Raw genomic sequence first — 25,021 nt, 5'->3', positions numbered from 1 at the left:
AAAATATAGCCAGCCCCCAGGAGCTGGAGCACTTGTAGATCAGAGGGGTGCCAGAGCCAGGGTCCAGCTCCCCTAATCCCAAGTATAAGATTTTGTGTCCACTCTGTGAACCAGCCACCTGGATTACAACCTCACTTGAGCTGAAAATGGCAAAGGATTGGTTACACACACAAAGGAAACCCTACAGTTAGTTATACATGGACTGATGGTCGCAGAGCACCAGTCACAAGGACACACTCCACATGTAAATCACAGTCACAGCCAGTGAGGCCAAGGCTGGTTGCAGAGTTCCAGCACACAGGGACCCCCCACATACACTTAGCCAAGGGGCGCCTTAGTGAGCGGCACACAGCCGCGTCAGAGCCTCTGCCTACTAAATAGCTGCCCGTGGCCGCTGGCAGTGTGGGGATAACGCGTGCCCTTGGCACACACCTCAGACACACACCTTTTGGAAGGCGGGGCCTAGCCTGGGCTGCCGAACATCCGGCTCGCTGGAAACCAGTTGCTTCTGGAGGGAGCAGGGCTTTGGCAGGATCGGAAGAACCCCTGCTCTTCGGGATTTTCCCTACCTGGGCCAGGCGTGTGTGTCTGGCTCCCTCTTCCCCACGACAGGTGACAGGTGCGCGTGCTGTGTTGAATCCTTGAGTGCCACACCCCTGCACCCCTGGCCTCCTAGCCTCTCCGACGACGACACGACGACGACGAGGGGCACCCTGCTGTTGGACAGGTGAGCTGCTGCTACGGTGCGCCCCTGTCTGGGCTAAGGGTGGGCGGTGAGTTCTAAGCGCGGGTTGTAGCGTGATGTGTTGGCGCTGGAGGTGACAGTGTTGCGTTGATGTGGGACAGATAGGGAGACAGAGAGAGGGGGGAGGGAGAGCGCACGCAGCTCGAAACCAGCCTTTAAGTAATTTTGGGGACGGGTGCAAACATGGGCGCTCCCAAGCCCCTGAAACGCACCCTACAGGTCAAGCTCTGGGGGAGACCCGGGAGCGGGAAGTTTCTCAGGACCTGTCGTCGCCCAGGGACAGGCGCGAGAGAGGCAGAGATCCGGGGATCGGGAGCTAGAAACGGGAACTGATGCACTTGGACAGGTCACAGATCCACAGACGTCTGACCCGGGCCTAGTGCTGCGCTGCACCACCGGCGGCGCGGGGAGGGACGGGGGCGGGAGCAGAGCGTGATTGGCAGCCACCAGGGCCATTAGGGAGCCTGCAGGCTCGCGTCGGGCGCCCGGGAAACGCCGTTTAAAACTCAAGCCCCTGCCACAGCGAGTGTAGATGGCAGCGGTGGCAGCGGCGCGGGCCCGGGAGACCAGGTGCGAGCTGCGGGGCTGGCGCGCCCGAGCTGGGAGGGGCGCGGGGACCGCCGGGAAGGGGGGGGGACCCTGGCCGCGATCCTCGTCCCGCAGTCCTCTAGCGTCCCGCAGTCTTGAACCCACTAGGAGGATCCTAAAGTTTGCAGGGAGCCAGAGACTTGGGGACAGACAGACAGACAGACAGACAGACAGACAGACTGATTTCGCAGAGACTGAGGAAGAAGGAGGAAAGCTAGAAAGACAGACTCGAGGAGAGACACGGGGAGCGACAGCCTGGGCTGGAAACGGAGTCAGAGAGCTCGCTACTCACGGAGACCGAGACAGGACTCGAAATTCCGCGGCAGAAAGCGCGCAGGGCGAGCCCTGGGCAGAAAAGCGCCGAGGCGGAGACGGAAGCCTCGGCGCACGGAGACGCAGGCACCCGCAGAGAACGCTTCGGATCCGTCACGGTTTTGCCTCATTTGGAAGATATTACTTCGCCCCTGAAAAAAATAAATACAAAAAAGGTTTGGATATTAAGCGGAGACAAATCCTTCTCAGTTTGGAAGGGGGCGGTGGGGAGGGGGGGTGGCGGGTAATGCGGAGCAGATGCCGCCCCGGGCGTCGCGGAGCCCCGGGCCGGGCTGGGGAGGGGGCACGGCCCGCAGCCCAGGTTCCCGCCCCGGGAGCGCAGGGCCGCCCACGCTTCCCAGCTTCCCTGTCCTCGCAGACCCAGAGGTGGCCCGGGCATTGCCCAGGATCCAGCTTTGGTCCCACCCGCGCAGATCTCGCTCAAACCCCGCTGCCACCACGGGCGCCTTTCTCCCGGGATTGTGCCTTTGCACGAATTCTTCAGCTGGGGGTGGTTCAGCGTTCACTGGCCTCTGCCCTCGTAGACGCGGCCTCTGATTAGGGTCCTCCAGGTGGGTGTTTGGGATGCAGAGGCCTTAGTTCCCCGGAATTCGTTTTGCCTCCCGCGGCCTCAACTGGCGTTGGTCTGGCGAGCGGCGGCGGGGAACCCAGGCTGGGGCAGCGCTGGGAACCGCTTTCGCGGCGTCTGGGGGAGGGGAGCGCCAGGCCGGCTCCTCCTGGGCCTCTCCCGCCGGGTGGCTGTAACCCAGTCCTGACACGACAGGCTACAGGAAACGGCTATCCGGGGTCCTGGGCACGGCGCAGGCAGAACTTTCTCTTCGGTTACAAGGTCCCAAATCGTGCGCAGGGACCGTGGCAGCCTCGGTGCTTCGGGGGAGCCTCCCCTCCCCAAGTTCGCACAGGGTCTGGGGGCCCCGACTTTTCCTGGACTCCGGCCTAACTCTCTGCAGGGGGCTGGGGGCTCCTCATGCTTGCGATTTGTCCAAGAAGGGAGTCCCGGATTAGGTGGCTGGCGGAGTCCGGGCTCCACGGCCTTTTCGCCGTCTTTCCGAGTTTGGAATTTCCCAAAGCCTCAGCGCGCGGCGCGGCGCCTGGAGCTCAGGCTCATAGCGAGTTCTGCCGGGGGCCGGGAAGGTCTTTTTCGTTTTAGAAAAGCCTGCGGAGGGCCGGAGCCGTCTGGGCCGTGCTGGTTTTCTGGGAGCGGGTCAGGTTTGGGGACGTCGGGGAGAGAGTAGGGCTTTCCTGACTCGATGGGCCTTGGGAGAAAAAGCCCGTTCACACCGCGAGGTTGTGTGCGCCGCTGCCACGGAAATCGTGCAAGTTTCCAGCTCGCCGCTGCCCGAGCACGGGTGGAAAGGAGACCCGTGTCCTTTCCTCTCGCTAGCATCCTGTGCGCTGCAGGCGGGTTGTTTAGAGTCAGGCGTCATTTCAGGAAATTCTGTGTCTGTGAGTTTTAAGCGGGATAGAATGGGGGTTGTTTTCGATTTTGCTGGGATTCGAGGTTCATTTCTCTGCATCCCCACTGCCCCCAGAAAGGAAAGGAAACTGCACTAAAGATCTGTGAATTTAGTCCCTACTTCCCCTCTCTGCGAACCAGCTGTGCTTATGTGTGTGTGTAGGTGGTCAGGAAAAAAATCGAATTTGCTGCCTAGTGAGAGCAAATTATCCAGATAATTGGCTCAAATTTCTCTCCTTTGTGGCTGGGATAGACACAGTCTTTGGACAAGAAACCAAGCATCACTACTCAGGAGGGGGATTCGAACCTTACCCCACCCTCGCGGACTATAGGAGCACAGACTCCTGCCAGGACCCAGGAACCTGGCTGTGGCTGCGCAGCCCCAGCGTGGAAAGTGGAACGGGAGAGCAAAGGTTCAGAGGCGTGGAAACCCGCCCCAGCGAAGCCAGGCAAAGGCAAGCACTGCGGGCCTCAAGACAGGCTCTTTCTGATGGGTCACCTTCACAGGAGGGGTGAGTGTCTGGGGACTTGTGCGCTCTCCTTCTGCCGCGCATATCCATGATGTGGACTGGCCGGGGAAAAAGGAGTCATTTCTCTGGTGGAAGCAAGTACCCTGTCTACTACACACACCAGTGCACACCCTACACCCTGAGCAGTAAACGAAGTTTCCACCTTAACCCTGGCGGCTGCCCATACTTCCGGGGCCTGGAATTAGGATGGATGCTGGTTCTTGCTGCCACCCTCCTGGAGCCGGTTGGGTTGAACCACCGGAGCTCCGTCTAGACAGTGGGTTTTGAAGGCAGAGGGGGAGAATCTGATCCTGGATCATAGCCTCCATCTCTAAACAGACGCAGCGCCCTACCACATTTGGCAGACACACGTGCTGATGGCCACACAGTCAGACTCAGGGGTTAGGCACTGGACTAAGGGTGACACTCAGACGTGCTGAGGTGAGAATTCGCAAAGGCAGATCTTCTGCATGTACAGAAGCCCTTTCAGAGAGAGAGTTACAAACACACAGGTGCCCCTTAGGGTGACGCCTTGAGCACCTGCAGGGAGCGGTCCACAGGCAGAGTCTACACCTGCGCGACCCGCGTTCCCTATCCTCCGGCGCTGTCCGGCCTCCCTGCTCATTCCGCTGCGGGGTCTTGGGTCCTCTGGGAGGCAGGCTCTACCTCCCCCGCCTTCCCATTCTACCCGCCTCAGCCCCTTCCCCTCGGTCCGCTCGGCCGCCCCGCAGTGCCCATGTAAATGACAGCAATAAATATCTAATCAAGGCCCGGGGCGAGGCCGCCGCCGAAGCCCATTACCGAGCGCGGGCGGGCAGGCGAGGTGGGGAGGGGCGCTGGCTGGGCGAGCTTGGGCGGGGCTCTTCCGTCCGGCACATTCGTCCTGCGCTGAGTACCCTCGCGTCCGACCTTGCGCGATCTCAGTTTCGCCTTCTGTGAGAGGGGCCTGCGCTGGGCTCCGTACTGCCAAGGCTCTTCAGTATCCTGTCCCGGCCTCCGGCCATGGCCACCCAGGCAGGTTTACTCCCCGGTCCATTCTTGGGACAGCTTATTTGACTGCACCTAGCGCTGCCTGATGGACGGGATGTCCCAGGTCATAGACGCCCCTCAGCGTTGCTGGCGATCTTTGGACTTGAGAGGGTTTGAGCCGGCAAAGCAGAGTCCCCTGGATCCTTGATCAGTTGGCCTGAGTGCCTTGCACGGATGGCTCGCCCTTTCTGACCAGTCTTCCGCCGCTGTGAGCACTGCTTCGGGCTACCTTGAGGTCCCTGAAGCCCACCGAGGCTCGAAGCGCCTTGCAGACTCCAGGGCTCCGTTTGCCAGGTCTGGTTTGCGCCCGCCGCGCTGGCCACCGTCTGTGGCACCCAGCGCGGCCACCGCGCACCGCGCGCCCACACCGCAGCCTCCCGTGAGCGCTTCCAGCGGTCTGGGCTCTGGCTTGGGCCGGGAGCACTGTCTCCACAGCGGGCTCCACAGGCCCTGTTTCTGGGCTGGCTGACGCCCGGCTCTGAACAAGCCCAGAGCAGCTCGGAGCAGGACTGTGCCAGGGCGAGCCCCGACGGTGGAGCAGCCCCTCGGTGCCCGGGGGAGGCCTGGGGCACCCCGGAGCCCGACCCTGTCGTCTGGTCGGTTTCCGGCTGCGTTCAGGTCCCCTCAGCCTTCCTGTCTGGTGCTGTAGTTGCTTCAAGGGGAGAGAAGTGGAGAATCAAGCAAATTCCCAGACAGCTCCACTCCTGGGGCCTGTGGTCAGGCTCTTTGGCCTCCCTGGTCGCCAGCACGCATTCAACAGCCAGAGCTGGACCGAATTGGAGAAAAGAAAAAACAGCTATAAAAACTGGCCTGTCCCATCTTCTCTCCCTATTCCCACAACATTTCGCTGTTTTTTTTTTTTTTTTTTTAAATTAACTCCAGCCGCCTGATTTCTCCGCACGGCCAACATTAAGGACCTCGGAAACGGAGGATGGCAAGCGCTAGCTGAGGGGCCTTCTTCAGTCTTGGCCCATTAGCCTGCGGGGGGCTAATTACCCCAATTAGCGGCTGATTTATAATTAATGGCTCGGACCGACGGATAATTGGATGTTAATGGATAACAGTTTGTGTAGGGAACTAAGCGCCTGGGCTCCTCGAGGGGGTGGCAGGCCTGGGGTCTGTCCTGAGACCCTCCCGGGACACTGGTGCTCTCCCTGCTGACGTCCCTCCTTCATCCCTGAGTCGGGAGGGGAGGGAAAATCTCCTCTGCGGATTTCACAAGCTCTAGGTGCCCGTTGTGCAGTCTGGTGCCCTATCTGATCTGACCCTGGTGAAACCGTGCGCCTCAAGGCCCCCCCTGCCTGCAGTCCTTGGGTCCCACTCCAGGAACTCTTCAGAAACCCTCCGCTGAGGAAGGAGGATGACTGAGACTGTTCTACCTCAGGGGCCCATTCCCTCCCCCTGTGGATCGGGCATTGTAGGACTAATGGTGGCGCTATTGGGGGAGGGGTGCCCATATCAAATGCCACTGGAGGGTGGACATGGCCCCTGTGAGAGCAGTGGCCATGATTCAGCGTGGAACAAGGGCAAGGGCTCAGTTTGTGCAAGGTCAGGGCCACAGATATGGCCAGCAGGTGACTTGGCTTTATGTGGGGACACTGGATTTCCCTTGCTGGGGGGGGGGCAGGGAAGCAGGGTGGACAGAATCCATGGTCTCACTCAATTCTTGGCTCTGCTGCTGTTTCCCTACATCCCAGAGCGTGCCTCCCCTACCCAGGGCCTCTGATCATCTGTAATTCCCCTATAGTCTGAGCTCCTTGAACAGGAACTCATTACAACACCCCAGAGTCCATTTCACAACACGCGGCAGCTGCATCTTTATTTGTGGAATGAATGTATGATGTCCCCTGTGCTGGCTACTGGGTACTGAGCACTGGCTAGGGAGCCAGATCGGAAAGGTTAAGTGCTATGGTGGGCACTAAGTTCACACTGGAGTTAGACTTCCTGGATTCCATCCTGGCTGAGCTGCTTAGCTGTGGCTTTGGGCAAGTGATTTTACCTCTCTACTTCTCAGCTTCCTTATCAGTCATATGGGAATTCTGGGTTTGTGGTAAGGATTAAATGAGACATTGCCTGCCCCATCTCTATGAAGATGGTAATAAACATTCTTAGTGCTGAGCATGGTGGTGCATGCCTGTAATCCCAGTACTGGGAGGCTGAGGCAGGAGGATTGCTGTGAGTTTGAGGCCAGCGTGGGCTACAAAATGAGTTCAAGGCCAGCCTGAACTGCACAGTGAGACCCTGTCTCAAACAAAGACCAAAATAAAACAAAACTAAAAATATTCTTATTATATTACCTCTGGCAAAGAGCAGGCACATGGATAACTATAATTTGGTGAGGTAATGCTATAAGAATTTTTAAAAGTCACCTGACCCAGCCTTGGTTCTTAGGAGAGGCTTTGTGGAGAAGAGGCCACCTAAGCGCAGTGTGGTGAACCCTGAGTTCTCCGGGTGACGCTGGTGGAGGGACAGTATTTCCAGGGGAGAAGGCAGCAGCATGGTGGCTTTGGAGAGTTGTGCATCCTTCGTGGGTGGGAGGGTGATGGTGCAGTGCGTTGTGGGGAGCAGGAAGGGAGATGGTGATTTGGATATGCCTTTCAAGAAAAGTTGTCTTCGATGGACCAGAAATAACTGAGAATTGCGGTTTATTTGTGTAACACACAGACAATAGAAACAGGTTTAAATGTTCAGTGATCGGCACAGTGGGGGCAGAGCTGTTAACCCAAGAGAATAAGGATCTGAGAGAGGTGAAGCCGCCCCAGATTCTGCAGCATTTAGGCACTCAGAAGCACATAATGCTACGTTTCCAGCTACTAGCTGTGTTTCCCTCTAGAATGCCTCCTTAGCCCTCCTCTGCGGTCTTGCTGGCCACACTGATTCACTGAATTGTTGGTCTCCCCTTCCCGCTAGAGAGGCATAGCTGGGGAGAATCTAGCCCCTGGCAAGGAGAGGAAGAGGCCGCTTGCTGGGCTTTCTGTACCTTTGAGGCCTGACAGACCGGAAATCAGGGAGATTGGATCTAGGGCTCATAGAACCCATGTCAAATAAACAGCATCAGGAGAGAGAGAGAGGGAGAACACTTTGGGATGTCCTCTTGCCAAGCCTGTAGCCAGAGGGTACCCCTGAGGGCCTTTGGGCAGGGCAGGCCAGGGCTCTCCAGACTCTTCACATCAGATGCTCAGTGCCGATTCCTGACAACTCGGAACTGTGGATGTGGGACCAAGGCTACTTACTGGGGTCAGGCTCAGCCTTTCCAGTTCCCAAGCAGGTCAGACAAGGTGACTCACCTTCCTGAGACTCAGTTCTTCTTTTTTAGTGGAGGAGGTGGTGATCCTCCTGCCTCAGCCTCCCAGAGTGCTGGGATTACAGCTGTGAGTCAGCACACACCATACCTGGGTTAATTCTTCATCTATAAGGCAGAGGTTAATAAAACTGCCTCTCTTATCCAACTGGGGAGAGAGAGAGTAATGAAATTACTGGAATTGACTGGCATGTGCCAGGCACAGAGCTCCTAAAATCCTAGACCCCAAAGGCCAGAGTTGGAAGATTTCCTTATCATCCCATGCAGCTGTCCATAGTGCACGCGCACTTGAGCATGCACACACACATCCATGCCCAGCAGGGAGTCTCTTCTCTGTGTGTCCCTCGCAGGTGGCTGTCCAGCCCTGGGTGATGCATTTTCCCAGCGCAGGTCTCTTTCCCTTCTACGGCAGGCTGATGGGTCAGTGTCATAAGTCAGAAGCCCCAGAAGGTGCTTGGTGCTAGCCCCCTTGGTGCTAGCCAAGGTGACCAGCAGCTCTGGCCTGCATTTGTGTATTTGTGTTCCTCTACCTGCCTGAATGGAAGTCCTTTTGAACTCCTAACTGCTAGCGAGGAGACACAGCTGCAGAGACCTCTACCTCCTAGGGGTTTCCTGGAGAGCCTCCAGGGCTAAAAGGGTGGCAACATTTCTTAGGGAAGGAGGTCCGCGCGATGACTGACTGTTCTGAAACCCTCCCTCTGATTGACACTCAGGGGTCATCCTGGTCCTACCTTTTGGCCACATGCCAGCATAAACCCCAGCAGACCCTCAGAGACCCGATTCTCACCCTGCCTCTGCCTCTTCCTAGCTTCGGGACTTTGGGCAGTGGACCCATCACTCTGAGTTTTCTCACCTGCATATTGCAAGATAATAATGCCTACCTAGTAGGGTCGTGTGCAAGCTTATTGGGTGAAATACTTAGGATGAGGAGGACAGGACTTGGCTCCTAGTACACATCCAGGTGACTGTCATTGTTAATGAGGGGCTGTGTCTCGTCGTGCTGGGAACAAACGGAAGACAGGAGAAGCTCAGAAGATGCTGGTTTCTTCCCTTGCTGCTTTCTTTCTTTGCTTTAAACAAAGTAGTTCTGTGCAGGGGGGAATGAGAAGAACCTGAAAGACAATTCAAAGTTCAGGAACGAGAAGGAGAGGCAGAAAGTGATGGGGTGGCCTTTGGGGTGGCTGTGCCGGGTGTGACCAAAGGAAGGGTCCACATTTTTTTTTTTTTAATCAAAGATGCCTTGCATGAGGTTTTCCTGGCAGTGCTGCTGTTAATTTATAAAAAATACCCCCTAATAAAATTCTGCTTGATTCTTCGATTGGCTGGGCATTAGGCCGCAGCCAGCAGCGACGTGGGGACATAACGGATGCATTTGCAGATTTGGAAAATTAAAGCCATCTATATGGTGCCTGTGGCGGGAGATCCGCCGATCTGCTTGCTTAATGAAATATAAAGATTCTTTTAACCAATGTAAGCACAATTCGACAGCTTGTGAAACGCGGCCGCGCCGTGATGGATGGCTCTCCTGGCTCACCAGGAATTGCGGGGCGGCACCTTTTAAATATATAATTGATTCTGTTTGGAGTGTGCAGTGGGCTGAGCCCATGCAGGGCCTGGCCTGGAGCTGGGAGTGCAGGGCCCCTGTTTAGACCCTCGGCAGGCCCTTCAGGGTGCCTGCCTGGGCGGCCGCTCTGGAGGACCTGCCGACACTCAGCACCTGCTGTGCTGACTGCAGACTCCAGGGAATGGTCCCGTCTGTCCCTGGCAGCGCTGGAAATGGCCAACCCAGGCCTATGGTCCCGGGCACAGAGGACATGGTAGGGCGGGGACTCTGAGTCTGTGTACCTTCCCGTGGACTAGCCTGGCCTGGCGGACCTGCCTCCTGAATTATCTCTTGCTAAAGTTCCTTTTTATCCATTCCGTATTTATTAGTAAGCACCAAATGTCTTCTAGGTTCTGTGCTAGCTGTTGCAAAAACAAAAAAATGGCTGAGTGTTTACTTTCTCTTTGTTGATCTTCTACCTCCTTCCTTTTAGTTTTTCTTTCTTTTTCCCCCCCTCTTGTTCTCCCTCGGACCCTGCTCAGGGGCGGAAGAGCCATTACACTACCCAGAAGCGCTGGATGGGACTGTGTGAGTTAGTGTCCATTCCTCCAGTCACACTCATAGCCACGGTTATTGACACACATGGGCTGACAGCCACGCTCAGCCGCAGAGACATAGAAATAGCCACAGATCCACACGTGTGCACAGACTTACAGCCAGCAGTGCTTCCCATGTGGAAACCTGTTCCACCACTTCCTGCCTCTGTGGCCTTTAGCAAATTATCCAGTCATTCTCACCTCTCATTTCCGCATGGGTAGGACGGGATAATAACAGTGCCTACTTCCTGTGGAGTAGAATGCGCAGTGTGTAAGAGGCATTTAATAAATCGTGGTTATTTATTCATCAGATCCTCATCTCCTGAGTCCTACCTCTGTGCCAGACCCTGTGGCCTGGGCTGGATGAGGTGTCCCAGAAATGTCTGAGGGACAGTTTCTGCTCTCAAGGAGCTCAGACTATTGGCAGAGCTAGAAATCTCTTCACTGTCCTCTGATCTAGGTGCTAGGATTCAGAAAACTCTTTCTTTTCTTTCTTTTGAGACAGGATCTTGCTATGCAGTTCAGGCTGGCCTCAAACTCATGGCGATCTTCCTGCCTCAGCCTCCCAAGTGCTGGAATTACAGGTGTGCACCACCATGCCCAGCTCAGAAAATTCTTGTGTGCTGGGGATGTGCCTCAGAGGCATAGTGCTTGTCCCGCATCCATAAGGCCCTGGGTTTGATCCCCAGCACCATGAACAAAAAGCTAACAAATTCATAGAAAGTGCTTAGTGTGGTATCTGGCACAGACAGTGTGTCCCCTCAATGATAGTATCCTTGTCAGTGTTGTCATTTCTTTTTTGTGGTTGTTGTTGTTGGTTTCTTTTTATTTTTTTATTTTTTTTATTTTTTTTATTTTTGAGGCAGGGTCTTACTATGCAGTGCAAGTTGGCCTTGAACCTGCTTACGTAGCCCCTGCTGACCTCAAACTCACAGCGATCTTCCTGTTTCAGCCTCCCCAGTGCTGGGATTATAGGCGTGCGCCACCATACCCAGCCAGTGTCATTATTTCTATGAGAGGGGAGAGATGCCTTGACTGAAGTGGATGCAATGATCCCTTTTTTGAGGAGGTTTCTTTGAGCTACATCTTTTGGAGAGGGCAGATTTATCAGGTGAAGGGGAAGGAGGCAGAGCATCTCCATAGGGGGGCCTGGCGGGAGTGAGGAATTGCAGTGATGAGGAGTGGCATAGTGTGGTATTGCTGAGTGCGAGGGAGGATGAGGGCCAGCCCACATGTGGGGAAGCCGGACTGGGAAGATAAGGGAGACTTCCACAGGGCTGGCATGAGGAGCGTTCATAGATCTGTGCAAGGTATTTCTCAGGCTTCACTTAATAAAGACCAGGGGCTGGGGATTTAGCTCAGCAGCACAGAGCCTGCCTGGCAAGTGCAAGGTTGTGAGTTCAATTCCCGGTACTGGAAAAAAACAAAAAAACAACAAAAAAATGTAAAGATCTGTCATGCATCAAAAACTGCGAGATCAGCAATCAGCTTAATTAAAATGAGTAACCGCATGAACACGAGTGGGTTTAAAGCAACAAAGCCCTTTGTGTGGCAGAGAAGAGGCACTACGTCTGCAGGGATGGGGTAAGGAATGGATGAAATCACTTTTAAATTCAGGTCCTCTTTCTTCTTTTGGAGCTGGTTACACTTTTTGGAGACCAACTCCAACCCCACATCCATTAGAACACATAGGCAGCCCTCCACCTACTTTCACCCTGAAAAAAAAAAAAAAAAGAAAAAAAAGAAAAAAAAGAAAAAAGAATGTAAGAGAATGTAAGTGTGAAAATTACCTGTAATTCCATCTGCTACCTCCCAGAGATAACCTTTGTTAACATTTCAGGGCACAACCTTCCAGACTTTTTTCCCTCTGCATATTTATTTATTCATTATAAAAATGGGATCACATCATGCATATGGTTTCGTTATCTATTTCTTCCACTCAACAATATATTGTGAACATCAGCACATACAGATACACATCATTGTTTTAAACTGTGGCGCTGTATTTCCTTGTGGGCACGACTGTCCCCTCATTTACTGAACTAATCCTCTCTCGATGGACAGTTAGGTTTCCAATTGTTTGCCATCATAAGCAGTGATGTGATAAATATTCCTGTACACATATCTCTGCATACTACAGGGATAAATTTCTAGAAATGGAACTGTTAAGTCAAAGATGACACACTTTCTGAAGGCTTTTGATGCAGGGAATAATGAGTTCCTTTGTCAGAAGAAAGACCACGTCCCACTCTCCTGAATAACCTTGGGTAATAAATGTTCTTTATATTTGCTAAGCCGGTAAAAAATATCTTATTGTTTTTATTTTTATTTCTTTGGTTATATGTAAGGCTGAGCTTTTTGTCATGTCATTTGTGTTTCTTCCTTAATGAGTTGTCACCTCATTTACTTGGCCTTTTAAGAAGATGCCCAGCTTAGTTGGGGATATAGCTCAGCAGCACAGTGCCTGCCTGGCAAGCCTGAAGTCCTGAGTTCGAGTCCTGGTACCCCCCCCTACAAAAAAAGATTCCCAGCTTAAAAAAAATAGGATTATCATCTGAAAAAAAAATGTCATATTTGGTATTTTATATTATAACTCTTCATGTATTAGGGATATTCTTTTTTATTTTTATTTATGCTACTTTTAAAAATCAATTGTGCTGTGTTATAAGTGTGGTAAACATCTTTTCCAGGTTTACCTTTTAAGTTTATTTATGGTATGCAATATTCTGTTATACTGATGTTTAAACTCTTTTTACCACTGTATCTATCTTTTATCTTAGATTTCTGTCTCTGACTGATGTGGTGGCGCACATGTGTGATCCCAGTACTCAGGAGGCTGAGACAGGAGGATTGCCATGAATTTGAGGTCAGCCTGGGCTACATAGTGAACTCAAGGCCAGCCTGGACTGCAGAGTGAAACCCTGTCTCAAAAAAGTGAAAAAAAGAGAAAAAGAGATTTCTGCCTCTGAGGTTATGCTTATGGTGTAGAGTGAGCTCTTTTTTTAGAGTGAGCTTTTCAGGGAATGTTGTTGGAAGGTGTCCATTATGAGTGCTGGCTCAGGAATCTACAGTTCTACTCAACTCCAGACTCTTATGTCCAGCGGCCAATTCAGTATTCTTACTTGGAAGTTGGATGCATATTTCACACTTGCCCTGTATCCCAGAACTTTAATTTTTGTTGAACACAGTGGCACTTGCCTGTAATCTCAGCTCTTTGGAGGCTGAGGCAGGAGAATTGTAGCTTGGAGGTCAGTTTGGTCAAATGAGGGGTGTAGCTCAGCACTCCCCAGGTTCAGTCCCTAGTCCTACAAAACAAAACCCTTGATGTTTTATTCTTTCACTTCCCTCCCTGAATGCCCTGATTTAGGAAAAGCTCCAGTGTTCCTCCGTTGCTTGGGCCACAAACCTGAGTTATTCTTTTTTGCTGTCTTTCTCTCATATCTTAGAACTGACCTATCTGCACTCATGTCAGTGTTACTTCCAGACTGGGTCCAGAGCCTGCGCTGTTAGCACCAGCTCCTGCCACCCTAACGAAGGCTACTGGTCACAGTCTGGACTTCAGCAGTGCCTGCTGCCTTGGTCTCTGCACTCTCTCCCACCCCCACCACCAGTCTGTTCTTCGTCCAGAAACCAAAGTGAGCTACTAGAAACAAATCATCTTACTTCACTAGATCCTCCCGGAACATCCCAACACACTAGGATGGAGCTTTTCTTGTTGGCATACTCCTCCTCTACCTGGGTTTTTTCCCAGAGCACTTATTCCTGTTCTCCATTTTTACAGATATTTATTTGTTGTCATAGATTTCTCCTCCCTTGGAACATTAAATTCCATGAAGTTAGGGATTTGGGTATTTGGGAGGTGTGTGCTTAATAAACATTTTGCTTTGTTTTGTTTTTATTTTTTTGAGACAGGGTTTCACTACGTAATTTAGGCTGGCCTCCAACTCTTGATGTAGCCCAGACTGGCATTGAACTTGCAGTGATCCTCCTGCCTCAGCCTCCTGAGTGCTGAGATTACAAGTATATGTAATTTGTGAATGCATGTCAGTGGAATGTCTGTGTGTTGCTGTATCTCCTGCATGACCTCCGTGGGACTATCTGTGTGTGAAACTGTGGGAATAAGGTTGAGTTTGTGTGAGTGAGTAGGGTAGCTTCTGTGAATGCCTCACCAACAACACTACGTATGTATGTTTCTGCAGGAAATGTGTGTGTGCTTGTTGCAGTTGTGTGTTTATGTGTGCGTGCTGTGGGTGTCTGGTTATTATACCTGTATCCATCTCAGTGATGGTAGAGAGCTAAGACACCTGGACATGTTCTTCCTCTAATCAAATGGACCTACTATGGCTCCAGTCTCCCACACCTGGGAAATAGAAGACATCTTTGTATCTTTGGGTGAGCACAGACATGGGGTTACTTCCAAAAATGACATTTCATTTGATGCAGGGGGGCGCTCACATGAGGACTTCAAGAGTTGAGAGGGGCCCTGGGCTGATGAGACTCGGGCAGTCTTGTGCTGATCTGAGACATCGCAGTGGGAAGGATGTATTCTTTGATGAATGGATGATATTCTTGGGGCAATCAACCACAGAGGAACTGGTCTACGGCATCGTGGGTGGGGCAGGCCTTGGATTGGCTGGGTGGCTTCAACACAGAATAGTTCTTTCTGTAGGTCTCAGTAAGCTCATCTGCAAATGGAGTTTGTTGTTCTTGGCCTGCATGCTTCTTGGAGATTAGATGAATTTTTTTTTTTTTTTTTGGTTTTTCTCCGGTACCGGGAACCGAACCCACGACCTTGCGCTTGCCAGGCAGGCGCTTTTGCCGCTGAGCTAAATCCCCAGCCCGAGATTAGATGAATTTAAAGGAGGTGATGACAGTGAGTGTATGACTGTCATAATAATAGAACTTTTACGTCCATGCAGCACGTTTGGGTTTTAATCTCTTATGTCATCAGAGTAAATGCCTCAATGGGCAATCCAGCTCTGGACTCAGTGCCAGTGGGCCGTAATAGGTGTCTGTTGAATAAATATATGTGCAATTGAATTAATGAATGCACAGAAAGTAAGTGTGTGGGTAATTGAATGAAGAGATGATTGCATAAAGCAGCAAATGGACTGGGAAATCACAAAGACTAACATTTTTGTGTGCATACGGTACACCAGGGCCTACTGCAAAGGCTTCTCTTAATCCTTGCAACAAACCCAAGAGATTGCTACTATTGTTAATTCCATTTTGCAGATGGAGAAACTGAGGGTGAGAGAAGTCCGTTGACTTGCTAACGCCACAAATCTTCTAAGTGGCAGAGTTGAGATTCTAGCACATGCAGTCTGACTCTAGAGCTCAGAGCATTAAACTGCACTCTGGCCCGGCTAAGTGAGTCACTGAATGAGTGGATGGGTGAAGGGAGAAGTGCAGAGCCTTCTGTGAAGAAGACAAAACACTTTTTTTGTGGTGGTGTTGGGGCTCAAACGCAAGGCCTCAAGCATGCTAGGCAAGTGCTCCACTACTGAACTGCATCCCCTGGCTAAGACAAGCCACTGTCTGATGGGGAGGCAGAAGCTCACGGGGGGTGAGGTGGGTACCCAAACTACACGGGGGGCAGGGTCTCTCTTAAGATAGAGTTCAACGGCCCCGCCTTATGTTCCCACTCTGTCTTCCCTGTCTGCAGGCGGATGCCGCCATGCAGCACTACGGGGTGAATGGCTACTCCCTGCACGCCATGAATTCACTCAGCGCCATGTACAACCTGCACCAGCAGGCGGCCCAGCAGGCCCAGCACGCCCCTGACTACCGGCCATCGGTGCATGCGCTTACACTGGCCGAGCGCCTGGCTGGTAAGAGCCCTGGGGATGGGACCTTGGAGACAGGACCCTGGGGCTGGAGGATGTGGCTCGAGAAGGGGGAGGGAGCACCGGGTAAGCTTACTCCAAGTGGCACAGAAGCTCCTGGTCACACAGAATTGTCATTAGCACAGCCCCGCATTTGGCAGCACTAAGCTGGGCCCTGAAGACACCGTGTGCTTCTACTTCCCATGACAAGCCTGGAGGGGACGTGTCCATTAGGTCCGTCTCAGATGGAGAGACAGGCAGCAGGGCACGGGACTAGCCCACAGGCCAGTGGCTAGAGGGTAGCTGAAAGAGCTCTGGAGTGCCCAGGAAAGGAAACTGTAGGCAGGGGGAGTCCTAAATAATAACAGCTCCCATGGTGTGAGTACAGTTCTGTGCCTGGAACCATTTGAAGCTTTCCTCTCCACATCAAACTATTTAATTCCCATGAAGAGAAATGGTCTCCGTCTTACAACAAGGAGACTGAGGCTCGAAGAGGTTCGATCTGGGTGAGAGCGGGGCTGGAACGTGACCTCCTGGTCAAGAATGTGAGCTGTGGGGTCACAAATTTACAGTCAGTGCAGGGGCAGCTCACTTCACTTCTCTGCGCCTCAGTTTCCCCCGGGGCAGTGGTAGCGTCCATTCTACAGGATGGCTGGGGGGACATTTGAGAAGCATATCCAAAATGTTCAGCAGAGCCTAGTGCTGTTCAGAAGTTATCAGTACCCAACACCCAAGTGCCCAGGAGGGAGCTGCAGTCCCTGGAGTCCCCTGCTTCCGGTTCACCTAGTTTTTCCCCTGGCTGCTTCATGGGCATGAGAAGGATTCAGTGACATACTGGGGAGCTTGATTTCCTGGGAGGTGATCCACCCACTCCTCGCTGTCCCAGCCAAACCCTGAGCAGCTGGTGAACCCATGTGGGCCCGGCCCTGTGCCAGGTGGTCCTCGAGGACTTTGGGCAATTTCTGGAGAAACCAGGTGCCTATCAGTCCACGATAGAGCGTGGTAGACACAACGTGGCCAGGGGCTAATGGGGGGGCAGCTCAGGATCAGCCAGTGGAGTCAGGGAGGGCTCGCTGCAGGCAATTGGACAGCAATCAGGCTTTTGAAAGACACAGTAAGGAAGAAGGTCCAGCAAAAACTGAGGCATAGAAATGAGATGGGGTCTGAGGACCCCACCTGAGCAGAAGTGCCAGCCTGGCAGGGAAGATGAGGTGGCCAGTCCCATTCCTTTAGGCCCTGCCAGGCCTCTGAGCAGGCCTTGGATAAAGTGGAGTACTTGGTCATCTTCTCTAGATCAGAACATTAGTGTCCAGAGTGGGCATGATAGGTCAGTCCTGCTCTGGCCTGGCTACTTCTCAGTCTTGGAGTGGATTCCCTGGGCTCAACCTGGTAGTGACATCAGTGTTCCGGAACCCAGGAACCAGAGCACAAATCAGGGACAGAGGCTCATGTCTACTGTCATGGGCAGAGGAACTGGGGTGTGCAGCCCAACGCATCGTTCTCTAACTCTTAAGAAGGAGGGGAAGGGCCAGGCATGGTGGCACACGCCTGTAATCTCAGCAGTGGGGAGGCTGAGACAGGAGGATCATTGTGAGTTCAAGACTAGCCTGGGCTATAGAGTGAGCTCAGGGCCAATCTGAACTGCATAGCTAGACCCTGTCTCCAAAAGACAAAAAAAAAAAAATTAAAAAAAAGGAGGGGAAGAGCCCCAGTTGGGCCCTTGCATGTAGCCTTCACCGTCCAGCCAGAGGCAGACAATATCCTGGGTGGTTTCTGTGTTACCAGAAACTAGGGCAGGACCATAGACCCGATGGCCCACCAGCTCTGTCTCGCCTCTGGGCTTACTGCTTTGCGACCTGGTCTCTTTGTCCTTCTGTCCCGGGGAAGGCATTCAGAGGGCTAAGAGTGAGCACAACGAGCTTTGTCGAGCTCTGAGGGCTTTGCCAGAGCAGACTGTTTGGGAAAGAAAAGAGCGGGAGCCTCAGGTCCTGCCGTCAGAGATGCATAGGCCATCGGAAAGGATGGGATTTAATGCGGCAAATGGAAAATCCAGAGCTGATGAATTCTGCCTGCCAGCTCCGACCTCCCCTCAGGAGACCTGGAGATGAGGGCCAGCCCTCCACCTGACTTCTTACAGTCAGGGGCCAGTGTTCTGATGCTAAGGAAGCTTTAGTATCCAAAATCTCAGGGCCAGAAGATGGTAGACCAGTGTCACATGAAACTTGCCTCATGTAATCTCAGATTATTATACTCACAGTATCCTGAGACTTTAAAAATCTTAGGGGAGTACCCACCTTACCCCCCTACCCTACTTTCAACCAGATAAGGAAGATGACCCTTGACCACATGCCTGATAGCTTTATTATTATTATTATTATTATTATTATTATTATTTATTATTATTATTTTAGTACAGCTTGCCAGGTAGGCACTGTGCCACTGAGCTGTATCCCTGCCCTACCCCCCTTTTTTTGTTTTTTAAAGATAGGGTCTTGCTGTATAGTTTAGACTGGACTTGAACTCACTTTGTACCCCAGGCTGTTCTTTTTTTATTTTATTTTTATTTTTGTCTTTTTGAAACAGGGTCTCACTATGCAGTTCAGGCTGGCCTTGAGCTCACTTTGTAGCCTAGGCTGTCTTCGAACTCTCAACGATCCTCCTGCCTCAGCCTCCCTAGTGCTGGGATTATGGACGTGCGCTACCACGCCTGGCTCCCAGGCTGTTCTTGAATTTGTAGTAATCCTCCTGCCTCAGCTTTCCCAGTGCTGGGATGACAGGTGATCACTACGCTCAGCTCTGATAGCTACCCCTGAAGCTGAGTTAGACTTCTATAGTGATATAGCAGACAGTGGGGTGGAGAGATTTTGAAAACCCAGGCAGTGGAGACGGGATACTTTCCAAGAGCAAAGAGCTGCCACGTCTGACAGCTGCCTGGCCGTTTGGAGTGGGTCAGAGCAGGCTTAGTTTTGAAACTTATTTCCCGTAATTAAATGGCCCCCTTCTTGTTGCCCTCCAACGGCTGTACATTTCAAGACATCATCTTGGAAGCCCGCTATGGCTCCCAACACCGCAAACAGCGTCGCAGCCGCACGGCATTCACAGCCCAGCAGCTCGAGGCCCTGGAAAAAACTTTTCAGAAGACTCACTACCCAGATGTGGTGATGCGCGAGAGGCTGGCCATGTGCACAAATCTGCCTGAGGCCCGGGTGCAGGTAGGACCCTGCTTCCCAAGACCTTGCAGAGAAGCACCAGCCCGTCCATCTGGTCCCCACTGTCCAGGAGCCAGCATCTGCTCCATCCATCCCTCCACCGATGCCTTCAGCTGCAGGAGAGGCGGCCTGGGAAGGATAGAGGGATGGGACTCCCAGAGGTGTGGGAAATCCCACTATCATCCACATCCTACCCCAGAGTGCTGAGCGCTACAACAACCCCGCTTGTTATTTACTCCCTCCCTCTGACTGCTCCTTTCTTTGTCCCTAGGTGTGGTTCAAGAACCGCAGGGCCAAGTTCCGGAAGAAGCAGCGCAGCCTGCAGAAAGAACAGCTCCAGAAGCAGAAGGAGACTGAAGGCCCCCAGGAGGAAGGCAACGTCGAGCCCCCAATCCCCGACACTCAGCTGGAGGCAGACCAGGCCCCCAGTCTGCCCAGTGCTGATGCCTCTGCCGATCTTCACCTGAGCCTGTCGGAGCAATCGGCTAGTGAGTCAGCCCCCGAGGACCAGCTGGACCGTGAGGAGGACCCCCGGGCTGGGGCTGAGGATCCCAAAGCTGAGAAGAGCTCTGGGGCTGACAGCAAGGGCCTGGGCTGCAAGAGGGGCAGCCCCAAGGCAGGTGAGGCTTGGGGGACACTGCAGGTGAACTGGGGCCCCAGCTGTTATGGGTGTGAGCAGGGAAGAGTCCACAGTTAGCTCTCAGGAGCAAGGCTAATTACCCAGAAGTGCCATGGTAGACCTGGTCCAGGTGTTCACCCTTTAGTTACTGAGTTGTGGGAAGATCTAGAGCAGTGATGGCGAATCATTGCATGTGTGCCACAGGGGCCTGTTTGTTATCATGGGAAGCTTTGAAAGGTTCGCCATCACTGGTCTAGAGGGTCCTGGGGAGGGGCTGTGAGGCAGGGAGGAGCGTTCGGGGAGCTCAGGGCAGAGATGATTTACAACCATTCGAAGCACTCCAATGTTTTAATAGCCAGTATAGACGTACCAGTGTATACTGGGTTTATTCAATACTGGTACTGGGGAGTCCCATGTGCGGCAGAGACTTCCCTTCAAATTCCTTTTTTTCTTTTCCTTTCCATTCCTTTCCTTTCTATCCCCTTCCCCTCCTCCTTCCCTTTTCCCGTCCTCTCTTTTCTCTCTCTCTCTGTCCCTCTCCCTCTCCCTCTCTCTGTCTTTCTTAAGTACTGAGGATTGAACCTAAGGCTCACACTGAGCTACATCTCCAGCCCTTTTTATATTTTTATTTTGAGACACAGTCTCACCAAGTTTCTAAGTTGCCTAGGCAGAGCTTGCATTTGCTATCCTCCTGCCTCAGCCTCCCACAATGCTGGGAGTTCAAGCATGCACCACCACATCCAGCTAAATTCACACTTTCCTTAGGCTTTGGTCCCATGTTCTTGCAGCTCAGGAGTCCTGTTCCTCCTTGTGGAGAGGGCACCTGTTGAATGGGTGTAGAGGACGGGACCCTTTGGGGTTGGCACCTGCCTTCTCATCTCTTTCCAACAGAGGTGCCCTGGGCCGGAGGCCCCTTCTCCCAAGTTATGTTTATGAAAGAGCAGAGCTGTGGCAGGAGGCACAAACACCACTCCCAGGCATGGGGTGGGGGGATGGGGGGGTAAGGGGGCAGGAACTCTGAGCTCAGGGCTGGAGGGAGGCAATGGGAGCTGTGGAGAGTAGGGGAAGCAGTAGCGGCAGGAGATAAAGAGGATCTTTACGGACTCAGAGGTGGGGGCCTGGGCCTGCTCCCTGGAGCTTCCCCAGGTCTCTCTTCCCCTGAGACTCCGAGGGCCTCCTGAGGGATGCCTCGGCTGGGAAGGGAGGGATATGCCCTCAGCCAAAGCCTGTCCTGGCAGCGGGGCCGCAGACAGGAGAACAAGAGCACCTCCTGGCAGACTTGTCCCCTCGTCCTGAGCGCTTGGTTCTTGGTTGTCTGCTTGCAGATTCCCCGGGCAGCCTGGCCATCGCTTCTGCTGCCCCGGGGGGCGGCCTCCTGGGTCCCTCCCACTCCTACTCCTCGTCCCCGCTGAGCCTCTTCCGTCTGCAGGAGCAGTTTCGCCAGCACATGGCGGCCACCAACAACCTGGTTCACTACTCGTCCTTTGAAGTGGGAGGCCCGGCCCCCGCTGCGGCTGCCGTGCCCTACCTGGGTGTCAACGTGGCCCCCCTGGGCTCCCTGCACTGCCAGTCTTACTACCAGTCCCTGTCCGCGGCCGCCGCTGCCCACCAGGGCGTGTGGGGGTCCCCGCTGCTGCCTGCGCCCCCTGCAGGCCTGGCGCCGGCCTCCGCTGCCCTGAACAGTAAAACCACCAGCATCGAGAACCTGCGGCTCCGGGCCAAGCAGCACGCAGCCTCCCTGGGACTCGATACGCTGCCCAACTGACTGTGTTCAGGCCAGCCACGGGGCGTGGGTGACCCCCTCCCGGCCCCATGGTTTTCCCCAGAAGGCTCGAGGAGGTCGTTTTAGGAGCCCAGGAATCCGGGGGCCTGAGTCTTCTCCCCTCTCTTCCTCAGAGCCACAGCCCCAGGTGAAACCTATGCACCCTCTGCATGGCCCTGCTTGGACCCCATGGGGGCAGAATGGGGAGGAGGTGAGGGGCAGGCTAGCCCCTCCTCAGTGTCGCCTCCTCCCTGCCCCCTTCAGCCCCTCGTAAGTTGATGTGTGGAATGTGAGATATAAATATAAATATATAAAGCTCTATTTTCAGGCGCTGCCTGCCCCAGGCCCCTACGCTGCTCCTGCTGCTTCTGCCCGCCATCCTCGCTCCCCCTGCGGCATCTGCAGCCCCCTCCAGCCCTCCCATCTCTGTTCGCCTTCCTCTCCCTCCCTCCGGGTCCCGGGCCCCCTCTGCCTTCCCCACCTGGATCTCTCTCCGGGTCTCTTCCTGCTGTCCCTTTGGTGCTGGCTGTGTTGGTGTCATCAGTTCCTCAGCTGTATTTTGTTCGGGGTTGTGGTTTTTTGGTTTTAGTAATTTTGCTTCTTCCTGTTTCTCTCCTCCCTCCTGGCTTCTCCCCTGCCTGCCTGCTTCCTCCCTTCGCCTGCATTCTCCTTAGGGTGCCGGGCCCAGAAGACCCTGTGGCAGCAGGCGGGAGGTGGTCCTGTCCCCCGCTCCTACCCTCCCCAGCCTTGACATCTGGAAGGGGGCGTGAGCCACTTTCTGTTCTTTCCTCAGTTTGGAGGCCCAGTTTTCCCAGCCCAAGGAGGAGGGCGTGGAGGCCAGAGTGGGCAGTGAGATGGCCGGCGCCCCTGCACATACTTCCTCCAAAGCCAGTGTCCCCCAGGTCTGACCAGGGCTCTAACACCCGCTTCCGTAAGATCTCCCTGGTTGTAGGGAGGCAGTAGGGGAGAGGTACTGTCAGAGAGAACCGGGCTGGTGCTCCCCTCTCAGTCACAGCCTTCAAGTTCAGCAGTTTCTGTTCTTCCTCGGAGTGTGTCTGAGCCAGGAATGCAGGCTGAACTCAGGATTCTGATCACAGTGAGTGCATACCACACGGCAATGTGTACTTTCAGGCTTCTCTTCACAGACCAGCAGTGGAAATATTGAGCTGGTCACCGGCACAGAAAGGCGTGTTCCTGTTGTGGCCAGCAGCCTGGCTCGGCAGATCCCCTTTTGCAGAGGTGTGACCTTGGACAAGCCCAAAGCTCCTCCTCTGGGACCATGTCCCCAGCTCATTAGATGGCCTATAAGATCTTGTCCAATATTCTGCATTCTGTGCTTACAGCCTCAAAGGACAGGAGTTTTTAATTAAATCTAACAACAACTGCAACAGAATGCTCTGAATATATAAATTGGAGAATTGCTGTTGACTTGCTGTGGAGCAGTGAGTACTGTACGCAGGAACCCGTCTGTTGACACTGTTTCCCAGTGGAAACAGTGGAATGGTTCCTTTCTAGTGCAGATGATACCGGGCGCGTTCAGGGTGGTACGGCCGTAGACTTTAGTTCAGACAATCTGGGTTTATCCTGCTTTGCTTGAGTCCCAGTGCCAGCCTCTGGGGTCACCCCATTTCCATGTCCATGGTCAAGGGGGAAGGGAATGGCTTGGACAGACTCCTGGTCATCACCCCCAGCTCTGTGGCTCACCACTGGGCTTCCCACCCTCTGCTTAGAGAAGCTGAACGCCAGGGTCACTGTTCCTAAGGTTTGTCTTTCTCCCATGGGCGCCCTGGTAGGATTGGCTTGCAGGGCTGTCACGTCCATCATCTTTTGGAGGCCATTCTGGGGGGAGCAGATGGAAAAAGCTTTGGACAGGAAAAAGTGAGGAGGGTGGAGGTGTGGGCCAGGAAAACCATTTGAACAAAGCAGGGGGAGTGAGACTAAGTGGACCGTGGGGTTGAGGGGCCTGGAATCCAGGCTAATGAGCCCACCTCCTTGTGGCAAGTACTCGCAAGGGTTTTTGAATTGGGTGTCTTGCTGAGATCTAGAATTGGGAAGGTGAATTCAAAGCCATGGGAGCATCAGAGGAGGAGAGACCTAGGCAGGGGGATGGGAGGGTGGCCAAGGCTATGGGAGACACAGAAGGCGTTTTATGTTTGGAACCAGTTCTGTGGCCCATGGCCCATTGACTGTCCTTTGTGGTCAGCTCCAGGGAATTCTGTTTCCAAAACAAAAAAATCTCATGTGGACCAGGCACGGTGTGGAAGCTTCCTGTCTGTCCATGGATGCAAATGACTGTTGCTTGGCCTTGGACTCCAACAGCCCTAAACACCATCACCTCCTGATCACCTGAGGGGCAAGTCCACCTGTTGCAGTGTCCTATCACGGCAACAGCCAGGCCCCTCTTAGGCGCATCCTGTCTCCCTCAGATCCTTGTCAACACTTCTGTCACTCACCGATCCAAACCTACCAGCCCAGAGAAGGCAGGGAAGGTACATGAGGTTCTGGCCTTTGGGGAGTCTCAAGTGAGTTTAGAGTGCCATCCCGAAAGCAGATGGAGATAAAAGGAGGGTGGCCTTGTAGGAGGTAACAATGGGGGTCCTTGACATGAGGAATCAGAGGACATGAGCTTGTGTGGACCCTCACCCGCCATCCACGGACCCCGGAGCCTCTCCCAGGCCTGCCGGGCCACCTTGAGGGCCAAGAGCCTGAGGCTAAAGCCCCAACTCTCCCTTCCAGGAAGCCTCATGCCACTCTGCTCCCTTCTACTTGAAGTCTGCTCTTTCCTGCTTCCCTGCTCTCCCGGAGTGTGCTCCAGGGGGCTGGGGCCCCTCCTCGACTCTGAAGGCTGGTGTTCTGTACAGACCGCTTTCCAAACCAGCCGCTTTGTGACCCTTTGTGGTTAGAGGATGTGCCAGCCTGTGGCAAAACACTGTGTACTGTATTTATTTATTCTGTTAGCTGAAGAAACAAAACTCAAACCATCCTCTTCCCCTTGTCCTGCCCCCTGCGTAGTGCAGCATGATATTCTGTCCCTTGTATCTGTCCGTTTGTCTGTCTTACTTCCTGTGATGTTGTGACCTGTTCTTTGTCCTACTTGGCTAATAAAAGAGAACCTGGTAGCCCAGCCCTTGATCCACGTTCATTCCCAGGGATGCCTGCAGTGGGCTGAGCGGGTGGCACCACAAGGTCTATTCAGCGTCTCTCTGCTCCTGCTACACAGCAGGCCTCCTGCAGTCGCCACTCCTGAGCTGTCCTTACAGCTCTCCTTGTGACCCTTACCAACCAACCTGCAGCTGGTGTGAACGCAGGGGAGCAGAGGCTGGTGGAGAGCGCCATCTTCTCTGGGCTATTTGGGCCTCACCAAAGCACTGGTAGCAGGGAAGCTGGGGCAGGAGACATCTGGCATAGGACCCCCAAGAGTAATCATGGTAACCTGAAGGGATAGGGCTGCAGGGTGGAGGGAGGGAGACGATCCTGTAGAAAGCCATGAGCAAGCCAGGGCCAAA

The 25,021-nt window shown here is 53.6% G+C and overlaps 1 protein-coding gene across 1 annotated transcript; it reads left to right on the top strand.

Annotated features, from left to right (window-relative positions):
- The first annotated feature begins 1,273 nt into the window (after positions 1 to 1,273).
- Dmbx1 (diencephalon/mesencephalon homeobox 1) lies at positions 1,274 to 24,633 on the top strand. Its single transcript, XM_005398674.1, has 5 exons — positions 1,274 to 1,315; positions 15,766 to 15,931; positions 18,959 to 19,137; positions 19,406 to 19,754; positions 21,079 to 24,633. Exons 2-5 carry the CDS (start codon positions 15,778 to 15,780, stop codon positions 21,516 to 21,518), a joined length of 1,122 nt encoding a protein of 373 aa, XP_005398731.1. The 5' UTR covers positions 1,274 to 1,315; positions 15,766 to 15,777; the 3' UTR covers positions 21,519 to 24,633.
- Positions 24,634 to 25,021: the final 388 nt, after the last annotated feature.

Source organism: Chinchilla lanigera, unplaced genomic scaffold (genome assembly GCF_000276665.1).
Source record: "Chinchilla lanigera isolate Chin_1 unplaced genomic scaffold, ChiLan1.0 scaffold00063, whole genome shotgun sequence".
NCBI lineage: Eukaryota > Metazoa > Chordata > Mammalia > Rodentia > Chinchillidae > Chinchilla > Chinchilla lanigera.
This window is presented reverse-complemented; position numbering and strand designations above follow the sequence as displayed.